Source organism: Anser brachyrhynchus (assembly GCF_964034855.1).
Source record: "Anser brachyrhynchus genome assembly, chromosome: 4".
In the NCBI taxonomy this organism is placed as follows: domain Eukaryota; kingdom Metazoa; phylum Chordata; class Aves; order Anseriformes; family Anatidae; genus Anser; species Anser brachyrhynchus.
The window spans coordinates 52,255,954-52,275,054 of record NC_137698.1 but is presented as its reverse complement, the minus strand read 5'-3'; the positions used below and the strand labels follow the sequence as shown (position 1 = coordinate 52,275,054).

Genomic DNA, 19,101 nt, shown 5'->3' with positions numbered 1-19,101 from the left:
ATGATTTGTTGTAAATCATAATTTCAATTACTTGAATGATCACCATTTATTTATCTGTAATAATATATTGTAAATAATTTCAATTATTTGAATGATCACCATTTATTTATCCGTAATAATATATTGTATACATAGGAGAAAGTAAGGAAGACCTGTGATCCCTAGTTAACAAACCAGTTTAGAGACCAGACACCACAGCTTATAATAGACAATACACACAGAAAATCGTTAGGCCAACCAGGCTGGAGGCAATCAATCAGTAAAATATGCACTCATAAAATAACCAGTCCCCCTGATTTCCTCTTCTGCCTCCTTCCCTTAACTCCCCTGGGCAGTGTTGTGAAATATGTTTTCAAAGGGACATTCCCATGCGCAGACTGTTCTGAAAAATATTTCTCTGCTTGATAAACTTTTAACTCTGTTCCATCCTTAATTCCTCCCAACACACTTTGACAGAAGATTATTTTGTGATTTGGGAAAGTTTTCATGGTCAGTACATTAGATCCATGGAGAGAGTGAAACACTGCAGACAGATTTGGTGGTGCCTGTTGTGGTAAAAGTTAGCCTCACACCCACTGAACCACCAATGTCATTTTGGTCAATGCAGGATGCCATTGTCTATCTCTAGATTACTTTTCTAGCTTTTAATTTTTAAATTAATTTCTTAAGTAATCACTTTCTGTACATTGAGTTGTCCTCTGCAAACTATACATATCAGTAGTTGTGTACAGCCACTGTGTATGGGCAGGGAAATGACAGTTCTCTGAATGGGTGAAAACATTCTCTCCAGCTTCTAATTTCTGACCAGCTTTCCCTATATTTTGTCCCTGATCTGTCCTTCCCCTACACTGCATCTGCCATCTACTGGCACATTACTGTAAAAGAGTTTGAGATGAGAGACTATTTCAGACCCTTTTTTGCAAGAGCCTGCAACCCAGCACCAGTGCCACCCCCAGCTACCAGGAGGGTCAATGCCACGGAGAGTCTTTCATGGGCCCTCCAACACTAGCTGAGCCATGGCCCTGATGGAAAAGCTTTCAGAGTTCTCTATCACTCTTTTGTCAACACAGAACACGTGAGCTACAATTTTTCAGACTTGTAAGTCCATATTTGGGGGTTAGTTTATATGCATATGTCCATAAACTTTATAACAACAATAAATTGCAGAGGTTACCCTAAAGTAAATAATTTTTCAATTTTACTTCCCTTATCTTCTTAGCCTGCAAGAGCCATGATACAGAGCCTACCACTTATGAGAGCAACCTCCCTGCCAAATTTCAAGTTCCACTACTCAAATACTTGAAGATACTAGAAATTCCTGGTGATTATAGAAATGCTTTAATAAGCAAACCACCTTTTCTTCCTGTTTGTGCCCATGACAGATATTAGGCATAAAAAATTGTAACTGGTGCACTTTTTTTTTTAATTGTACACATCTGGGGTAACGGTCTTCTATGAAAACATGTCAATGAACTTTAAATATAGGCATTTTGACCAATCCCACATCATTACCTGTACTTTCCCTTGCACCATTTGCAAGGACGAACTTTGTGTTTCTCACCTCTACACTGTCTCAGCCTTGGGCGAAGTAACAATGGGTCCTAAGATGAGTACCACATGTTGACTTCAAGGTCTGAGTTCTGAGGGACGATGCCAATTGTAGTCTTCTCATTAGCATATTTTTTTGTCTGCCTTATATGAAACAATTACACAATACTAATGAAATAACTCATGAAGGACAGAATTATGAGTAATACAAGTTATATATATGCAACACTGATTTCAACTACATTATAACAGTTGTGACATTTTATTTCTTTATTTTAAAGTTTCTTCATGTGTTTCTTGGGAATATGGTCAATGTCAATCTTTCAGACATGTGTGAGTATTCCTTTCTTTGAAGTCATGTGTAAACCAGCTGGTTCTCAACTCAATGTCTCATTTGTATCTCATGAAGAACATGTTCTGGTTGTGGGACAGTAAAAATAACATTTTTTTTCTTGATCAATTAGCTTTAATCAGAGCTGGAGTTGGGGCTTGAGGGTGTGTTTTCTTGTAATTCATGTTGTAACTCATTTCCCTGTGCAATGTCACTTTCTGAATCTGCATGTTGTAGATTTTCTTTTTTCATATACATCTGTTTATTACTTACTAAATTTTCTGTTTGAACTAAAAGTTGTTTCATTGTCCTTTTATGTAGAAAAATAATTCAGGTATGTTCAGCACAGTTAGTGCAACATGGTTTCAACCACGACTTTGTATTTGACATCTGTTATTGTACATAAATATTTCCATAAGTACACAGACACTGTTTAGTGCAATTTGACAGATATCTTAAACAGACAGTGTTGCTACTTTGAATCTCTCCCCTGTGCATTACACCTGCCAGCCATTTCACTTTCTTCTTGCTGTAAGTCAGTTCTATTTCACTTAGAATTAGTGCATAATCAGTTTGAGGATGGACTGGAGCTGAAACTGGTTACGTACATTGTGCAGGCAACACATTATTAAATGTTTCTCTTAATACATGGCATGTTGACTATCTGCCATTAGCAGCTCTATCCTCAGTGTATTTGTGAAAGAATTAGACCATGCCATTACTATTGCTATAACTATTGGTGAAATTACAGCTATCAGAAGGCATATTGACCGCTACAAAGGGCCCACGCAGAGGAAAAAGAAAAAGGAAAAAAAGTATGCAGTTGTTCTACTTGTCTGAGCTTTCTCAGGTAACACACCCTGTGTGTCCTTCAGATTTTCTGCTAAACAGTACAAGTTACATTAATTTACTTTGTAGAATGCTTTAAATCAGCAATGAAGGACACAAAATTGAATAACAGTGGCAGAGCACATTATCTGTGTGGGCAAGCATTCACAACTTTATAACACTCTTTCTTTCTAATTTTTGTTTTCATTATTTAACAGGATTTGACAATACATGTTCATTAGCTGGATCTCCAAGGTTGTGTGGTCACAATTATGCTTACTTGAACCACAACTAGATTTTAAAACTGAGGGCTGGATTATAACTTGGTTATCTATTTACAGAAAGATTTTACAACAGTGTGTTTTCTTGTACTTAATCAGCCCATCAGGTTCCTGAGGGCTTAAAAACAAGATATGGCAACATTTAAAACAAAACGTGATTTCAAACATTCTGCTTAGAAAGCACTTCATCCACTGAAAACCACCTCTGATTTACGCATGATATGAAAGTTGAAGTTTATAGTCTTCTGTTTCAAGACTGATGAACAGAGTAGATGGATCTCGACAGAAAACCATTGCCAAAAATCTAGCTGGAATAATCTCTTTGAGTCACGTTAACTGCTTGGTCTAAATAGCCACCATCAAAAAGAAAGCATATAAAAAGGATGAAGCCATCCCCATGGTGTGTAAAGAGGCAGACTGCAAACTCAGGAAATGTCTGGTAGCTACTTTATAAACATCTGAAAACAGCCTCCACCGACATGCTTGGGTCATGGCATGAAAAATGGTGATAGAGCCAGGAGAAGAAAGTAAAAGGACAAAACTGTGGGGAGTAGGAGGAAATCATCCCACCTTCTTCCTCAGAGCACTGTTACTTTATCGTCACCAATGCTGTAGCTGAACTCTTTAAATCAGGTTGCAGCAATTCCAGTGAAACCAGTGCAAATTTGATAGGGATTCTGACAGGGGATTCTAAATGTCCTTCCAGGAGGGTTTCTCAATACAGTTACTTCAAAAGTGACTGTGAAACTGCATCATCACAAGCAATGAAATTTAAATATTTCTTACAAGCTGTAGAATTGCAAAATTTTGCAACTATAATTTCACATCTCTGCACAAATACATTACAAAAAGCTAGTGTAGCAGCTATGTCACAGGTTACCTATCAGACTGCTTATCCAGAGCTCCTAACAGCTGCTATTTTGACTTGACATATTTATGTTTTTCTTACTAAAATTAGGTAGAATAAAATAAGACTGAAACGTGCCAGTGTAGGATTACCTATCAAAATGTAAACATATTCATACACAGTTCATACAAAACTGAACACATTATGGACTTTGAAAAACAGGTATTGACTTAAACGTATGCTGATAGTTTCCTACTCAAAATCTTAAAATAAAAATTCTCTTTAGCTACATGAACAAGTTCTACATGCATATGTTAACATTTGCTACTAAATACTCTAAAAGCATCAATCAATTCTAAGAAATGATTTTTATTTTTCTAATTATTTTTAAAATTCTAATTGTGCACTGCAATAAAAGAAAATCAAATAAAAATCAATTTCACTGTAAGCAGGAGGAACAAAGACCATGAATAAGCTTAGAGTGCAGTTCACAAAGGCAAGAGAAGGAAAATAGCCCCATCACTGATCATATTCATGTGTTACACAAAGCATGACAGAGATCCCTTGCTCTGTGAATTTTGATTCTTTTCCATATTCTAAAAGGACTTGAAAGAAATTTTCTTCATTCCGAATTTGTTTTAAACTGTTGTCAGCTTCTAATAAGAGACACCATGCATTTCTGGATTCGCTTTCTGGACCTAATATTGCATCCTAGCTTATGTCCATATTGAAAATGAAACATTCTACTTTGTCCCTTTTTACAAATTACAGAAAAGCAATGAAGACAATGAACACACACACACAAAAAAAAAAATAATAAAAGAAAAAAAAAATTTCCACTGAGCTATTTCCCACTATCCTTGCCTCTTCAAAGGATATTTTGCTTATTAACCTAATTTTCACTAGTAATTTCTGCACAACCCTAACATATCATGCAGCCCCCTTTGGCTTTCAATGACTCTAGCTGACTATTCTTATTGTACCATGGAGGTTACTGCACACCAAATAAATTTGTAGATACAGATACTGACATGACAAACTTCTTTTCAAGAGAGAGTCAGAAAATCAGAGAGAAACATTTTCTCTTCATTCTAAAGTAGAAAGCTGTATAATGAAGCTGAGAGAAAAAAATAATGCAGGACTACACGAGTGAAGTAGTTTTGCAGATTTTAATCAAGATAACAAGCAATGATCTCAGATGGACTCTTTCACCCCTAACTTAAGACCAGCCATTTCACAACTTTGTTTTCAAAGATGTCTGACATGAAAAAAAGCATCTAGTGTATAAACAGATGCAGGAATGAAAGGTGCACGAGAATTTTCCCTTGAGAGCCTATTACCCTGTTTAATTTGCTTTGCTCAAATACTATTTTCTTGGCAGAGCTTAAATTAAGTTTGACCTCCACAGATTTAACACTCTAGGGATCTGTCAATGGAAGGTATTTCCTCTGCTTTCTGGAAAACACAGAAAAATCCTCTACACAGAAGATTAGTGGAATTACTCCACTTTTTTGTTTCTGCTTTAGAAGACAGCATGACAATGAAGAGGTATTATAAGAATCCATAATCTTCAAATTTATTCCTAGCACTCCAAGTCTGAAATAAGCCGTGTATGTAGGTCTTCAGGATCTTACATAGCTTGCTGATTTTACCAAGCCTTTTTGATGAAGCATATGTATTCACATAACGCAAGCACTATTAGAAAGTATCATTCAAGGAGTGTTTGCATTATGCACTTACAGGCTGACCCACTATGAACTTCTCTATTAATTTTGAAACTTTAAATTTACAGGCATTTTGACTTTACAATTTCTTTCAAAAATCTGAAAACATTGCACTTTTTTTTCAGATTTTCTTTGTCTTCTTGAATGCAATATCTAAATTCTGCAGACCTTGCAGAATCCAACGCAAATGAGTTGCTATAAAGAAATAAACAAGCACTGCATTGCAGTTACTGACCTTTTGCCCATTCCTAGTGTCTCCCAATGGTAAACTAAAACTCATTAGCTTAAATCCTTAATGATAACCAACATATCTGAGAAGATTTTTCTTACAACAAATGAAGTACCAGTGTTTGGAGGCAATAGGTTGCAGACTACCCAACAGGACAAAGTTACTACACTGAAGTCATTAAGTAAGCACAGCAACAAATTTAAGATGTCAATTTTCACTATAGTCATCTTCTCTTAGAAATGCTGCTGGACAGTGTTAAGAAAGGTTTTGTACATCTGATTTTGAAGTCATGTTGGAAATATCTCCTCCATTCACCCAAGGAGAAGTTTCATAATCCCTTTAAATAAAGAGCTCTTTACTATCCAGATTATGAGCAAATAAATGCTTTGTCTTAATTCACTTCAACTTCCCATGTATTTTCACACACAGATTTTAGTTGGACTTTCAAACTTCAACCTGGAAAGTAGCATTTTAAAGGTACTAGTATACGTTTTCTTAGAACAGTAGGGCTAACAATTACATCCAGTTGCTAGAATGAAATATAAGTTTTTATATAATTTTTTGACTGCCACACCTCATTTTTATTATAGTAAGATACAGAAGAATGATTTTTAAGAGCAACAGTATAGTGGCACTATTCAGAAATTCCAGTACCTAACTACACTGGGTGTTACACAAACACTGAAGCTGCTCCCTGCCCAGAAACTTAATCTCCTTCAAGTGTTAATGAAAACAATGTTTACAAACACATGAAAGATAAATGTGGAACAGACATAAATTAAAACATAGAGCAAAGCTGTGTAATGACAGCACATTGGATGCCAAAGATCAGTGTTTGGAACTTCCCTTCTTGTTGCTTCTTGTAACACATTGTTGTAATTATTGCTCCCATGGCTGAAGCTGCCAACAGATTCTCTCAACAATACCTAAGAATAAACATCTGAGCATCACAGAAGTTTCATTTATTTTCTACTGTGTAGGCAGCATTTGTCACTTATGCTCTACATAAATTTGAAGCAATTGCACTAAGAAACAAGGAAGTATCAATAGATAATGTTATCAGGGACGTGCTGCCAGTGAGAATGAGACAGCAGGAATTCACTGGAGGAATTACAGACAACGTCAGTAACAACTCTTCTGCCTATTAGTGTATGTTTTGTGATACTATGTTAAAAGCAACCATATATCCAAAAAAGGCCTACAGCACAGGGACCTATCCCTATTCACTATCCTTGGGGTCTTTCCACTGTGGCTCTTCTGCTTCTCCAGATTCCTTGAATATTTTCTAATACTTGCCAAATGCCCCTGTTCAACAGGCCTGTCTCCTCTTTTTGTATTTGTGCTCAACACATACAAAGTGATTGTCCCTCATTATTCCAAGAGCCTTTCATACCAACAAAGGCCCTTCTCCAGAGTCACCCCAGAGTTGCTGACAGAATTCCCCAATTTCATCTACTTTTGACTCGTCTCTTCAAGGTGAATTATCACTAGGGACTAGGAGAAGGTGTTAACTAACATCTTTATGCAGTTACTATATCTGTTTCACTTAAAGTTGCCTAGACTGAATTCACGTTCTGAAAATGTAATGCACTTATTTTGTCATCTCATCTTTTGGATCATACAGTAATAAATCCTAATGAACTTCAAAGTTTCTGACACGACTTATTTACTTCAAATATTCCCTGTTTATTCTGAGATAATAAAGTCTGTACAGCTTCCCAAATACAAATAGGAAACAAATTGAAATGAAATCAATTGAAATAAAATAAAACATATTCTGATTCCATAAATACTTTGTAAAGGCAAAATCTCTTGCTACAGGTTCATTGTTCACTGAGTATTGACATTAGGATGGCTCCACAAAACATTTAAATATTTATAAAAAGCGAACACAGAAACAAATCATAAGACAGGAACTACAGCCCTCAGGTTTCTGTATAAACAGATAATTCAAAACTGAATAAAAAACAATTGTACTTAAATTCAGTCGTGTTTTAAAAACTAAGATCAGTGGGCAGAAATATAGGAAGTCACATCCCAAATAAAGATATGACAACACTTCTTTAAATCATTATTCTTGGCTTTGAAAGACACTTATTTGCCTGGAATAGTTAGGTTCTACAAGAAAAACAGTAATCACTAAAACCAGCCAGTCAATGTCTAAAGGAAAAAAAAATGCAGAAGGTAAACTACAGCAGCTCAGGTTTAGTAAACTAGATTCTACAAACTAGCACTCTGTAAATCCACCCTTAAAGATCTTCCTGTGATTGCCACTCAGCCTACATTTTCAGTGTCACTTATGACACACTCCAGACAGTTATGATTACTTAAAGTGAAGTCAGATTTTAATGTAATCCTGCATCATTTTCACTCTCACATTGGATTTTCTTTCCTATCAGCCTGAAGCATCCAGAAGTTTCCAGACAAAAAGGTTTTAAAATAAGAATCAAAGGAGACATTGTGACCTCCAGAGTATGGGGGGGTGGAAATCCAGTCCCAGCTTTGACATTAAAAACAAATGGGAGAAAGTTGCTATTGTAGAAAACACATACACAAACACACACATAAAAAGAAAAACCCTGACTCTTGAATTTCAAAATATTTTGATTGCTACCCAAAACCGGAGTAAAACTCTGAATGTTCCAAACTTCACTGTTAACTTTTTTTTCTTTTTAAATTAGCAAAGCAGTTGTCATAATGTAAGCCCTACAATAAAGGTATCTTCAGCAGAGAAATGGAAAAGGAAAGCTAAAACTTTTAGCCTTTCCCTACTCCATTTATTTGATTGAGTTATAAGCTTTGTACCCTTGACACACACCCTTCACTTTCAAAACGCTTGCGAAAGTCAAATTCCAAACAGGGCTGAATATGTGACAGAGAAATGGCTATTTCTGTTGTTTAACCTGTACATGTATCAATTTAGTACCTGAAGCCATTTTTCTGATTTGGCTTTATGATCTCCTACAATAGCAGTTAGCTTAGGCTGTATGTTAACTGAAACAATTGTATTATTGGATTACTGGGGTAGGAACTATAATTAATCCTGCAATGAGTTACAGAGGGTTAATGGAAAATATTTGTCAGTAGTCTGATATACATGGGCACATGGGTGTATTTGGATTAAACAGCTCAGCCAGTCTACTGGTCATTCTGATTGCACTCTTTCCCATGGTGCCTTACCTTCACCCAATCCTATCCATATAATCACCTATTCACCTTTTTTTTTTCCTGGGTTAATCTTCTGTCAGTTTAGGGAGCTTAACTGACTGATCCAGGAATCATTCCATTGTGATGGAAATGGCAGGCGTATGTTGCCTGGACTGGGACTGTACCTATCAGTAGCAACTACATTACAAATCACCTTACCTCTTCTCATAAAACTGCTTTTTCATAAATACCCTATCCCTTCTAAACTGCACAGCGTTCAGCTTCTTGGTTCTTGTTATGCTAACTGAATCACTTGCTCAAGTGCCATATTCTCTTCCACTGAATTTTACAGGTAATAAAATGAGGAGAAAGAACTTTCCTCTCACTCTTACCCCCTTCAGAAACAACAGAAAGATTGTTTAAATAATAATAATAATAATAATAATAATAATAATAATAATAATCTGTTTGCACTATATGTTGATTTTAGCACTGTTAAACTCATTGATGTTATTTCAAATCAAACTCAATGAAAAAAGTGCATGCACATGATAGTAATGCTATGTAATTATGTAAATGCAGAAATCAAACTGGGAAGTTTAAAAAACATGTCTCTGAATACATCCTGCTAATCTCATACCATAACATGGATTTAAAAGATAAACTTTTCTTAGGGAAAAGATCAAAACGAATTGAAATGACTGACTGTTGCCTTAAAAATCTGCTTTACCCGCTTGTTGAATTTTAATTTAACTGAGATCCACCACACTTGATGTCAATGTTTTAAATATCCAATGCATTTAAATTTTTATAAAGCATTCCATTTTGGACCATTCAGATTGGAGAGATAAGGTACAAGAATTCTGGTCCCCTTACTGAGAAAACAAACCTGACTATCCCAGTATCACAATTTCATTCTGTACACTGGCAATACTTTTTCTAAAAGAACTTTACTGCCATTGGCTTATCCTGGCAGAAATGTTGTGAATAGCTTTGAGAGACAGCAGTTTTGTAATTAGAAGGACATAGGCTTAGTTGGGATCTGCCCTTGTCTGATTAGACAGAGAGTATTTTACCACAATTGGCTCTAGTCACTGACTGATTTTTGTTTCCAAATACCTGTCATCACCGTCACTGATGCATTCAGGAAGAGCAAGACTACAGCCAAACAGCATGATGTGTTGATAGCAGCTGAGACGACTGAGATAACTGAAGAACTTCAGGAACTTTTCCATTTCAATACTTTTGACAATGGAAAGAACTGAAGTTAGAGTGGTGTAGTTATATGGCAGCATTTGGCACTGGATGTTGGTGATATTTATGCAGGCACCTGTGAAATCAAAACAATATATTTAGAACAGAAGTATCACCATTTAACAGTTGCTTCAAAGTATATATTGAATTGAGTAGTCAGTACATATATAAGCAATGCCTGTACCTCATGGATAAGATGGCATTCCATAATGCTATCATAACACTGTCCAAAAATAATTATCTAAGAACAAAAGGAATCTGAAGAAGCTTGGTAGGTTAGCTCGGAAAAGCAACTAATCTCAGATATTTTTGTAATTCTCTAACCCTTTACAAAACTGTACCAGAAATAATACAAAAACATTTCTTTCTGATATTGGTTGGATAAACACACCATAAGAATAGCCTGAACACGGCCAAATTTGGATGAAACTAATTATGGAAGTTTTACAAAAAATTAAGTCCAGTTGGGTTTTAAAGCTGCTATTTTTGATGTTTCCACTAAGTTTCTCTTTTTGCTCTTCTGGTACCACACTACTTTGCAGCTTTCCTGCCAAAATCATCAACTTGCTTACCTGTTTTCCCATCGTGATGCTTTTCCCTTCTCAGTCTTTCTTCTTTACCTTACTAGTGTAGAATTATCTCGTTTTACTGGTTGAACACCTACGCTGTCCTAAACTGTCATTGTCCCATTCTCGATCTACTATAGCAACCTTTCTCTGCTTGTGCCCTGTCATATGCAGTAGGCCACCTCAGCTATGCATGATCAGCAGGTTAACTTACTACATGAAGTTCTTTTGAGTGAGTTTCACAAACCTACATCAGTTTCAGAATTTTCATCAAAAACAAACTAACAAACCTAATATTTATGACAGCTCCCTGATTTGATGAAGGCCTTTCTAGGCCATCTGGTCAGACTCTGGCATAATTTTTTTCAAACTCTGAGAGTATTCACCCCGTACAATAAGCAGGCACCTCAACCCATTCTCAAGACCAGACTCTGCCACTAATCCCATTGAAAAACATCATGTTCATGCTAAATGACCATCCCAACTCTAGTTTTCTGAAGGAGGAAAACTCTTGAGAGCATCAAGCTTTAGTACTCCTGTTCTCTTTATTTGAGCAAACTGGGCACAGGCACCAACCAGGGTAGAATCTTTCCATCATCAGACAAATTGGGACTGACTTCTTCTAAGCATTGTCTGGGACATCTGCACCTCACTTCCGGTGTTGATAAAACTTGGGGATGTAAAGCACACAGGATGAAGCTCTAACAGCTCTGCAAGTCTGCCTCTTCCTCATCTTACAGTCTAGACAAAGTCTTCACTGTCCAAATGAACTTGTGGCAAATTCTGCTATCTACAGACTAATCTCTAGTACATCCTCACACAACAGTAGGGGAAGCAAAGCACAGTGAAGAAAAAAGTATTTAGAGCTTCTTCAAATTGCAATGTTTTTGATGAACAAAAAAGTTAGGTTTCAAATTTTATCAAGACTTGGCAAAAAACAATTGCTATTTTTCTGATGAATATACTCATGAAGTTTCTTCCTATGTCTTCTCCCGCTCTGGAAGTCTCAACAAAAACTGAGGAATTGAATTTTGCTCCACTGCAATAACAGCATGTCTCTCCCCTTATTCTTATCTAACTAAAATTATGTCCACAAATTCCCATTTTAAGATTTTCCCACCCTCAATACTGCCAACATCATCCCTTAGCACCAGTGTACACCCACTTTCTACAACAGTCTCTTCTCACTCCCACAGTCCAGCAAGTAATTGATCTGTTCATCCAGGAATCACATTTTTTCTATATAACTCATAGAATCACAGAACTGTTAATGTTGGAAAAGACCTCTAAGATCATCCAGTTCAACTTTTAACTTATCACTGCCAAGCCCACCATTAAACCATGTCACTAAGCTCTATATCTAGATGTCTTTTGAAAACCTCCAGCAATGGTGACTCAGCTATTTCCCTGGGCAGCCTGTTCCAATACTTCACAACCCTTTCAGTGAAGATTTTTTTCCTAATATTCAACCTAAACCTACCCTGATGCAACTTAAGGCCATTTCCCCTCATCTTATCACTTGGTGCTTGGGAGAAGAGACCAACCCTCACCTCACTATAGCCTCCTTTAAAGTACCTCTTTTAAACTTAGAGCCAGATTCTCCATTGACAATTAACAGTAAAAGCTGGAAGATCAAGAAAAAAGTGATGAGTTTCCAAATTAAGAGAACTTTCAAAACTGCAGAGTGCAGTTTTCAAATGTGACTGTATGAGTTGGTACCACATGACAATGATTTTCAGTGCTACTCCAGCTCTGAAGTTGTACAGGTATTTTGCAAAAATACCACCAGGATAATCATCAAAGCTGCATGTTAGGCTGTCAGATCAAAATCTGGAGATACATAAATAGCTTTCACAGATCTAGAGTAAAAAAGACGGAAAAAAAAAAAAGTGGAGGGAAGGGAAGGGAATTCACTTCAGAATCACAAACAGCTTCTTTTAAAAAGACACTAGAGATCCATCATTGCTTCAGGGACGACTCACTTTGTGACTTTTGCAACATATCTTGCTCTGCTATAAAAACTTAAAACCTCTCTCCATTTTTTTGCATTCTATTTAGAACTTTAACAAACTCATCGCCATTTACTAGTATTGTAAAGATTATTTTTCTGATAACATTTTTATTGCTTGGAAAAACTTAACATGAAAACAAAAATGTTCTGATTTAAAGATTAAAAATATTGAAGCGCTTACAGCAAACATTCTCTAAACTGCTAACATCCTCAGAGTCATCTCTTGCCTACATTCTTTTGCTGAGGCTGGGACTACATTTTCAGTAACTGCTGTGGCAATACGAAAACATACTGATGCAAAATTCTGAGTCTTCTTCACCCACAAAAAATTCACACTAAAGTTATTTAAATAAATTAAATTATCCTAAACTAGGGGTAAGGGGAGCACATAGTGCTTACACAAGTGGAATTTCAACAGAATGATTCACAAAATCACAACCTATCTCCTGAGGTACAATGGCAAAATAGTCCCTGCCATGGTGTGTGCCACGAAGCTGACACTTTGGCTGAGATCATGTACATGGGCTACTGTGGATCTTTTAAAATTCACACAAACCTGACAGAGAAAAGCTAAAGTTCCTTTGAGCTGTCTGACCTTTTACGAGTGCTCTATGGCTGGATAACACAGCACTGAATTCAACATTCAAGAAAATGAAACTTTATAGTAATTATAGAAGACCTTTTAAAAATAAGAGAGATGGAAGAAGGGACTAAACCCAGGACCTGCCCTTGTAACACAATCATTCGTGTTCCATCTTCAGTTCCATGAATCTATCATTCCTGCCAAACATCACTTCAGTATTCGCCCAGGCATGCCTGTATCCTAGGATGCTCTCCTGGAAAGCAGGTGCCTGGCTTAAAACCTGGTCTTTTAGACAATGGTGCTCAGTCTACCTCTTCTACTTCTTACATCTTTCACCCAGTGTATAAATTGTAGTGCAACTGTAACTACATAAAGTCCATACCCTCCACAACTCTGAGTCAAAAAGTGTAATTTCAGGGCAACAGCAATTGTTTTATCACAGTGTCATCATATGCATCCCAGATTCTCACTGTAGTAGGAACAACACGTGCTACACTCTCAAGAACCTTCTCGGGCAAATTCAGGGAAGCCTTCTCAGACATTTAGTTCTGTGTACGACTAATTAGCTCAGGAGCAGCACCCCACTGGCTCACTTACACTGCACAGAGCTGCAGAGAACAGATGCCTCAGCCCTTGCCAAGGCAGCCACAGACCTCTAATCCAACAGCCAGCAGCCGCTGCCTTACAGCTTTATAGGGGACCTTGCCGAATTTGCTAGTTTTCCCTCACGTACTGCACAGCTGCCTAAGTTGGTCACGCTTTGAGTAACTCAATATTTTACAGCAAGGTTATTTCCCCTAAACAGAGACCAAAAGAGAACTCAGTGATTCTCTATTCTGATCATTTGCATCAAACAAGTCCCTCCATTAACTATTGCATCAAGCCTGATAGCTTATGATAGGTAGAAGACATCTTTCAGACAGGCAAGCCTGCTGAGTGCCAGAATTGCTCAGTATGTTGGCAAACACTGGTGTAGACACAACACTCTACAAAGCAAGGAATATTTTACATTAAAGGTCATTAAAAGTAGATGAAAGGCCATTTAAAATACAAACAAAAGGACAGCTTATTTAATGAGGAGTAGGTACTTAAATAAAAAGGTTAAACAGATAATGAAAAAATACGTATTTTAGTATGAATAGCAGTATTCCTTTTCTAAATAAACTTGAAAATTTGAATAATTAAAAATCTTGCGCTGACAAACGGCCACAGAAATAAGAAAAGAATTTAGTAAACCTCAAAATGCATTAACTATCCTGCCAAATTGCTAAATTCTGCTCCATATGTACAGGCTAAGTGCATTCTATAAACAATACTTCTCTTCAGTGCCAGAATACTAATCACATACATGACTGGATCTGACTGATGGTAAAACATACTAACATGAAACATGTTCCCAACCAAGCAGGTAATTGACCAGAAAAGAAGAGAAATGCCAAAGAGGTGTCAGAAAGCCTCCACCTATTTGCTTACTTTCTCCAGTAAAGATTCGTTAATTACGGGGAATACAAGGTACATGAACCACTTTTGGCATTACCTAGGCAGGAAAAAAAAAAGAGCAGTGAATGGAAATAACAACATGTGAACAAGCTGTTGATCAGAGCAGCGTGGTTCCTAATTACATGGGTCATTTCTGACATTCATCTAAATTAAGAGTTTTCTGCTTATCACCAGCTATTGCCAAATGGACTGAACTGGTAACAAAAGGGCTTCCTTCTACAACAACCGCAATACAAGTCCATGGTTTCACATTCAGGACTGTTTAAACTAATTTAAACAACGTATTTTCTCTTTCCCTCTCCCCTCTTTGGATTGTTCGAGAACTGGACAGGAGAACTGAGCTGCCTGAAAATAACCACCTGCATTCTTTCCCAAAAAGCAATGTTTATGGCAGCCTCAAAGAAATGCCACTGGAACTGCGGCTTATGCCTGATTGATTGTTTTCCTTTTAGAGCACTCAGCCTTCCCTGTAGCAGTCAGGTTGTAGTTCCTCACTCATTTTTTTTGAGGCCATGCAGTGAACCTGCTCTGGGTTTTAGCAAAACTAGAATACAAAATTGTTCCTCTCCCTAGACTTCCTCCACTTTTTTTTTTTTTTTCTGACACGCAATGGAGAAAAATAACTAGCTCATTCACATTAGATCATTGAGTCGAATAGCTTTTTGGCAGCAAAAACATTTTGTCTAGGACCAGAGAAGGGGTTAGTTACCATTGGGTAACAGAGCCTGCTCACAGCCTCTGAAGGAGTGCATTTGCAGAATGTGCCATCATTGCCCAGCACCACAAAGCAGCTTGAAAGGGCTAGGAAAATTTGAATTGCACCATAAGAGTCAATTGCTGACTGATAAGAATTAAAGAACATTTTAACTTTAAAAATGGATGTATAAATTTTGTGCAACTCAGCATTCTGCATGCATCTATTTTCTAACTTGCAGTACAAAGGAAAACTGGAATCTCTCCTCCTGGCATCAGCAATTGTAAATGCAGCACAATTACAAATAATGCCTTCAGTTAAAGCTACTTTGAACTGGCCCAGATCTTGGCTATGGCGTTTCTTTAACTAGGATTGCCATAGCAGATCTGCAAAACAAACCTGTCTCAGGTACACAAACCGTAACAAGGTACATGAGAGTGCTTGAAGATGAAAGTAAGCAGCCTGATTCTTGTGTCCCAGGTCAAGCTTGCTGATACTTCCCTTAGAAAATAATCTTTTTAATCAGAGCAACTTTCACAGAACATCTTTAAGAAGCTTATGGAAAATGAGAGAGTGTTCAATGCAGCAGAAATCATCAGCTGCTTTGCTAAAGAACTTAGTTTAGTATACTTAAGTACCAAGTTCCACAGTTGCAGTCCACAAATTCATTGCCTCAGGGAGTGAATTCACCTCTGCTGAAACCAGGAAAAAATGGCAACACTCACCTAGCTCTTTCATACCAAAAGCTCTACTAACATAGAATGAAATCTCATCTTTAAGTGTCCTGAAAATCTCAAAGAATCCCATTAAAAAGAGCAAAACCAAACCAACCTCATCCATTCTAACTTAGAAACCTGTCTAACTTGCCTATAACAGCAATTTGTAGACTTCTTGATATTGGAATGACGCTCACCAAATCTTTTTTTTTTTCTGTCCCAAACTGCCATGTTCTTCCGACATTAAAAGAGTCTTGTGATTCTGCTTGATTTCACAATCTCATATTCGATATATGAAGCTACATAATGCTTTTTTTCCCTCCTCTGTCCTGTTGCTATTGCATATGCAGACTGTCATGGACTTTTGCTGCAGGTGAAAGGAGCACAGCATCCCACCTAGAATCTGGACTTTTCAGCAGAACTTCTTTCCAAAATTCATTACTGTCTGCAAAAACGTTAATACCTCTTTTAATTCACTATGACATCTTGGTACATTTTTCATTTCAATTAAAACAGAAGACAGATTTTCTTAGCCTCCTTCCAGTTATGAATTTCTCTTGTACACTCCACTTGGGACTGAACATCTGATATTGTATTTCAGATGTTTTTCCCATAACTCAGGAAAAGTGCCCCAACAAGTGACTTTCTTCTGGCCCATTTCAGCAGATGCCAGGAACTATAATCTGTCCTTTGGAATCAGCCCAGCAGGGAAATCTACACATTGTTTTCTCCTTAGTACAAATATCAACAGTTTAAATCAACAATTTCATAACAGAAGCGTAGTCACTGCATTTTTTTCCCATTTTTTTCACATTAACATTGGTTTGAAAACATGATTTCCACAACTCACAGCAGTCTCCATTTCCTGACAGGAGGGAGAGCTTGGCTGCTGAGGGTGTACATCAGGTTTCTGTTGCAGTCTGAACACATTCTCAGACCCTTCCTCACATTTTTTCCACACTCATAGAAAAGTTGCGTATTTGTTCTCCTCCAGCACATGTTGTACATAATGGAAAACGCCAACTGATCCTAACAGAACAGCACATGTCCATATATAACACTAGTGAAGAAAACAAAAAGGATACACATGTTCTGGAGGGAATAACACCAGCATTTTTACTACTAGAAACAGCACTGTTGGCAAGGATGAATATGCCTGTTTTCCCCAGCTTTCTCAACATTAGGCATAGGTGGCAAGGTGTTGGCAATGGGGGGCTGCCAGGGGCTTCTGTGAGGAGTTGCCAGAGCTCCCCACACCAGACACAGTCAGATCCAGCCATCTCCAACAGCCCCACCACAGGGCATGGCTGGGCCCAGCAGCCAAGGTTGTGGCACTTCTGGGAAAATGTGTTTAAGAGAGGGCAAAAAGCTGCGCATGAGAGCAATTAAAAAAAAAAAAAAAAGTGAGAAATAATTCTGCAAACACCGAGGTCAGAGAAGAATGAGTGAGAGGAGGTGCTCCAGGCAGTGGAGCAGAGATTCCCCTGCAGCCCTTGGCAGAGACAACAGTGAAGCTGGAATTTCCCTGCAGTGCACAGTGGAGCAGATGCCCACACTGCAGCCCATGGGTGACTCCGTGCCAAAGCAGACAGATGAGCCCTGAAGGAATTGCAGCCCACGGAGGAGCTGCACTGGAGCAGGCTTCCCCTAAGGGACTGCAGCCCAGAGAGAACCCACACAGGAGCTGTTCTGGATGGCCAGACCCCCATGGGAGGGACCCCACGCTGGGGCTGGGTAGAGGCGTGAGGAGGAAGGTGCTGGTCAGGACTGACAGTAGCATCCGTTCACCACCCCTTTGTGAGGACAAAGAGGGCTCACACGAGAGGGAGTAAAGTTGAGCCTAGGAAGAAACGTGTTGGGAAGAGGGAAACAGGCTTTTGAACAGCAGATCCGAAATGGAAGTCAAACTCCAAGGCTAGCTGAAAACAATCGCTCTGCGCATAACTTAGCTCAGCTACTGACTTACACAATTTGAGAGGAATGAGTGACTGGACTCTTCAACAAGCCACCTCATTTTTGGAGCACCACTTTTTTCACCTGGATGCTTTCAGACACTGCCTTTCTTGTGCTGAGGCACATACTTGCTTCTTTAATCCTTTAGGCAGAAACAGCTGAGAGCACGCAAGTTCATCAGCCAAAAGTGATGCTGAATACCTACCCCCATGAGGTCTGAGCTGGCCTATATTCTTGATCTGGTATTTTGATTAGCTGTTTCCTAATGAACGCTTCCTAATTACAGGGTTCCTTAGTGAAATTGGAGATGTATTTCAAATAACCTACCATTAAATAAGCAAAAGGTACAAAATTAAATTAATTTTAGGATTAGATCAATCATTACAGACTATTTTCCATGGCACATTAGGTTGGACTGCATTTTGCTGTTGTTTGGAGATATGCATTACTTTCCTATTATTAACAGGCTTTATTAAAAGGAATAAAGGGAAGGGGTGGCAAAAAATGGTAGCTTCCACAGGACCAAGGCATCTAGACGATTCTTTTTTAACAAAGGCGTTTTCAATAAATGAAAACAAATGCTAGCTTGAATGACAACATGTAATTATGTGCCAATGCTGTTATGTTCAAAAAAAATCAGTGCTTTGTAAAAGACGTACAATGGTTGAGATATTTAACAGGCTCTGAATAGTACTGCATAGTAATAAGGTGTACTTGAGCTGTCCCAGTTGTCTCTGGTTAATTACCTCTCAAGAACAGACAGATTGCTCTTCTGATCTCTTTGGTAGGAGATTAGGATCCTTTTTTCCAACTATATCTCACAGTGGTAACTGATGTTCATCTCACTTTCAGACAAAACTAACGCAGCAAACCCTATGTAAGCCTCCTC

The 19,101-nt window shown here is 37.8% G+C and overlaps 1 protein-coding gene across 4 annotated transcripts in view; it reads right to left on the bottom strand.

Moving 5' to 3' along the window:
• Positions 1 to 19,101, bottom strand: part of CORIN (corin, serine peptidase) — a 134,739-nt gene that overhangs the window by 84,140 nt on the left and 31,498 nt on the right. For all 4 annotated transcript variants that reach the window (XR_013950425.1, XM_080590027.1, XM_080590026.1 and 1 more), the window contains exon 4: positions 10,055 to 10,265. Coding sequence is in view for 3 of the 4 variants with exons in the window: in XM_080590027.1 (XP_080446153.1) it covers positions 10,055 to 10,265 (211 nt within the window). In the remaining variant the exon portion in view is untranslated. The remainder of the gene's footprint in view (positions 1 to 10,054; positions 10,266 to 19,101) is intronic.